At 40.5% G+C, this 4,503-nt stretch overlaps 1 protein-coding gene across 3 annotated transcripts; it reads right to left on the bottom strand.

The window, feature by feature from the left end:
- Positions 1-2,191: 2,191 nt before the first annotated feature.
- LOC110007332 (uncharacterized) lies at positions 2,192-4,301 on the bottom strand. 3 transcript variants are annotated; one of them, XM_088868904.1, is made up of 2 exons: positions 3,242-4,301; positions 2,192-3,178 (listed from the first exon to the last, which is right to left on the bottom strand). In XM_088868904.1, the coding sequence occupies exons 1-2, from the start codon at positions 3,551-3,553 to the stop codon at positions 2,291-2,293; spliced, it is 1,200 nt and encodes a 399-aa protein (XP_088725030.1). In that variant the 5' UTR covers positions 3,554-4,301; the 3' UTR covers positions 2,192-2,290. The 3 variants fall into 3 exon arrangements, with proteins under 3 accessions (XP_088725030.1, XP_088725031.1, XP_020523325.1); XM_088868905.1 differs by having other exon boundaries at positions 2,192-3,068; XM_020667666.2 differs by having other exon boundaries at positions 2,192-3,026.
- Positions 4,302-4,503: the final 202 nt, after the last annotated feature.

Raw genomic sequence — 4,503 nt, 5'->3', positions numbered from 1 at the left:
AATGAGGTGGATTAAGAAAGATCGAGATCCAAATAAACTAAATATTTTAGTGGGAACACTTGCTAGTATTTGACATGCCAGATGAAACAACAGACTATAATATTGCTCACCCAAGGAACCTAGATGTATGGTACTGGTTGTATGGCTACAAAAGGGAGCAAATTATTTGAAGAACTCTTTTGAGCCTATGAACATACGACCCCATGCGATGAGGGTACGTGATGGCTTTCTACGACAACAGGTCCATGATTCACGATGCGATGTGAAAGATGGGCTATGATCACTTTTGGGATATGATTCGAACAACAAAGAGAAAACAACGTTGTCTTTATAAATCCTTTTGTGAAAAGATTGATGGAGAAATCCACGATTAATGTATTGAGCGATAATAAGTGAAAAATGCTTGAGAGAGAATTGTAATTGGGAGAGAGAGATGATGATGAAAAAAAGTGAAGAAGAGAGAATGTAAGGCCTTTAAAAGCTAAGTGTGAGATGTTGTGTTTATGTGCCATTACACGTCATGTATATTAATAGATCGTTCGGAAAAGCAAGTCAGTCACCTTTCAGGGTGAAGCGTATGTATCTACGAGAGATACCCCTTATGCACCATGGGAGCTGTGGTCGCATCAGATCTAGGTGACATTGACTCGTCTATTGGGAGGACCTGAAATCACAAACTAGGATTGCGATCTTTTGGTTCATCGGCCAGACTTTGGTGACCCGCTAATGAGCCACTGCTTGGACTGTGGGTTATGAGAAATACTGGGTTGGTTTGATAAAATAAGTATGGTCTGTAGTTCACAGTTGCAGGTGGAGTGCCCCATAATTGTTGATTTAATTCCTAAACCATATGGATCTTTTACCCATCAAATTTATTTAATTGTGCTTGTTTTATGATGAAAATTATTTTAGAATTATTATTTGTATTTTTATGAACCTCTGGATATTTTATTTATAATTTTTGGATTTATAAAATTAAAGATATTGATTTTACAATAATTTAAATATTCAAATAATATTCTAAAATTTTTTTTATTAATTTTAAATATATATCATGAGGGCCTATTGTGCACATAGGCCCACCATATTTCAATAAGGTGGGGCCCATGAGTGCCTCCCTTGGGTGTCACGCCCCATCCTTATTCTATTTTCTATGTTTGTGTTGATATGGCATGTGGCCATATGGTCAGAAGATATTGACTTGATATATATTTAAAAGATTTGGTAGAAAGATTGAGTAGACCTGCGTTATTTTATGGTATGCGCTATATTTTGATTAGATTTCATTTATTTAATTTCTATTGATGGGAAAATAGTTTAAAAAATAGGGATAATCGTTCACGCAACTTCGATAATGTTGATAGCCCATCTATGGAATGGATGTCTAAAATCTCTCACCCCATAAGTCACCCAATATCAATAGTTCATATTTAATCTCACAAAAAGAGACAAGCCAAGAAAAACCTTAAGAAACCCTAATATTGTTCAAAGCCTACAAAAAGGGATTGTCTCTATCTAAAAATCTTTACATCTTATCTCTTGTACCTAATTCCATATTTCTCTCTCATATCCCATTTAGAATTTCTCTCTCTTAAGAAAAGTTTATCTCTCATGAAAGCCAAAAAAAAAAAAAAAAAAGAGACGTCCCACTTTCTCATCTTTAATCTCTCTCTGATATTATGAAAGAACCTAAGGCTTTAGATTATGGAGTTCTTCTCTTTTCTATCTCTCAACTATGGATTTATGATTAAGGATTTTAGGGTTTAGCAAAAAGAGAATCCATCTCTCTCATATTAGACTGTTAAGGGAATTTACTTAGGCTTTGAGTTTGTGATCAATTCTATTGGTGTGGCTCGACCTAAACTTGCTTTCTCAATTAAAATTGAAGGTTGATCATTGATCGCAAAAATAAAAAAATAAAAAAAATAAAAATAAGTAAATAAATAAATTCAAGTTAGCCTAAAAGCAACTTTGAAAATAAAATCGAGACGACCGATATTCTTCGTAATTTCTCCCTATAAATAAAATATTTGTATTTTGCTCATAATTTTAGGTCCGTACCTAAATCACTCTTAAAAATAAAAATCATACCAACCCCATATTTTGACCGAAGGAGTAAACTCGCTTTTGAGTGAGGGTGTAACTTTCCTTCTTAGTTTGTTTTTGCATAGTGTATTCTTCGGCCGGCCAATTGAAACGGGTGGTTGACTGGTTAAAACCGTATAATAATACAGTAATAGTTTAAGAAAGAAAATATAGAGTACAATGACTACAATTACCCCTTGTGAAACTAAAGCACTGTGTAGAGAGTCTGGATAATGGAGAGGCCTATGACAAGGATGGAGAAGGTCATAAACAACCTGGCCATCACAGGCTGCTTGCGGCTGTTCACCTGAAGCCGGATGGACTCATAGCTTACCAACGGGAATGGTGGCCACCAGCGGGAGGCAATCCCTGAGTAGAAAACCTGCGTAAAGAGGACCGAGGCATCAGCGTTGCTGCTCAAATCATTTTCGAGGATCCCCGCCGAGCACAACACCGGCACATCGTTCGGCTCACGGACCAGGTCTCGCATCACCATCACATAAGATGCTGTTGTTAAGCATAACCAAGGCATGCTACTCCCGCACTCAAGCATGTTGAGCAGCAAATCCACGGCGAACTTGTTGAGGCGCATGCATGGAATGATGAGAGTACCATTACAGCTGAGGGAGCCTGTGCAGCTCCCAAAAAAACTCGATCCTGAGGGAGCCTGTGCAGCTCCCTTTGTAGGAGACGATCCCCGCTCTCTGCAAAAAACTCGATCCTGAGGGAGCCTGTGCAGCTTCCTTCGTAGGAGATGATCCCCGCTCTCTGCAAAAAACTCGATCCTGAGGGAGCCTGTGCAGTTCCCTTCGAAGGAGATGATCCCCGCTCTCTGCAACGCTGAGGCACTCGGGATGCAGTTGGAACGGAGGTTGGCCACAGGATAAGCATCTGGCACGCCTACATCAGGATCAAGAACTTGTGGCCGCTGCCTTAGGCCACTGCATAGGTCCAGCATGAGGGAGTAGAAGAAGGAGAGAAGTCTGATTAGTGGAGCAAGGATGGGAGTGTGATGTCGGACAGGCAGAGTCATGGTGGTCAGGGCGTCAAGGAGATGGAGGCATTCCGGGAAGTGTATGTCATGAAACTTTTCCTGTATGTTTTCCACATAAAATATGCGATTGAGGAAAAGGAATAGCAGCTCGGAAAAACTTACCTTACTTGGATACCACTGAGGAGACCTGAGAGCCTCCAAGAGCTGCATGGGGATCTGGTTATATCCATCATTACCTTGGGGAGATCCGTCGCATACTCTCTCATCCCAAACACAGAGTGATCGCTTGAGTACCCCAATTTCTTGCTTGGATACTGCAATACGTCGACCTGGAACGTCGTCAGGATCGCCGTGTACATCACCTCCAACACGAACAGTCTGTCCATCACCATCGCCTCCACAATCTGTTCCTTCATTGCCTCCAACTTCTTCATGTCTGAAGTACGATCGTATCCGGTAACTGCATCTTAGCATTTCCTTATAACAATGGTTCACGCATCCACTCTTTTGACTTGCCGCTCCTCGTCATTACGACGCGCATGGCAAGTTCCTTTAGGAGTCGGCATCTCTCTCGTTTGGCTCCGTCATGGAAAAGACCGAGCCAGACTACCTGAGGCTCATACCCAAGAGGGTTTCGCCTCCGAATTTTAGGATCCACGGACCAATTTGAGGGAGCCTTGAGCTCTGCACTTGCTAATCTTAATTTATCATCAGAACCAAACCTAAGGAACGGTTGCTCTTTGTCTTCGGGAATGTTGATGGCGGTCTCATGCCCTAATCTGCTATTTCCCTATCACCACTCTCCATGCTCAGCGTCTAACCACTGAAATTCAGCTGATCTCCGGCTCCTACTCTTGGCTCTTTCGCCACCGGTGCTCTGAAAGAGGAATATCTGGTGATCGACAAATTACAAGGGTTTGGTAAGTATGTTACCTTTCCTTCGTTGCAAGTATTATACGATAACTCTCTCGATCACAGTCCCATTTCAACTTTGGTTACTTTGAATGCCAGTTTGAAGGCTTGAGAGAGAGAGAGGGAGAGAGTACATTTGGCCCTCGAGTTTGGGCATTTTCTTCGTTTTGCGTACGTATCCATTAAATATTTCAGTACGACCTTTTTATCCGTATTCTTATATATTTTAAAGGGTAATTAATGTCCGTACCGAACCCAGTTGTTTTCTCCTTTTCCATGTGATTCAATAAATATCTTAATACGACCTTTTAATCCGTATTTTTAGATATTGTTGTGGGATTGAAATTGGTAGATCTAGGTAAAAAAATATATAGGTCAAGACGTAAAGCAGCATAGGGTTAGGAACTTTTCTTCGGTTTTGTTATTGTATACAAAATTAGGAACTTCTATTCGGTTTTATTATTTAGTAAATCAGCATGGGTCAGGAACTACTCAAGTTTGATGTCTATTTT

The sequence above is a fragment of the Amborella trichopoda genome, chromosome 6 (genome assembly GCF_054954075.1).
Source record: "Amborella trichopoda isolate Santa Cruz 75 chromosome 6, AtrichopodaSantaCruz75HAP2 v2.0, whole genome shotgun sequence".
Taxonomy (NCBI): Eukaryota; Viridiplantae; Streptophyta; class Magnoliopsida; order Amborellales; family Amborellaceae; genus Amborella; species Amborella trichopoda.
The sequence above is the reverse complement of the archived record's forward strand: the minus strand, read 5'-3'. Positions and strand labels throughout refer to the sequence as shown.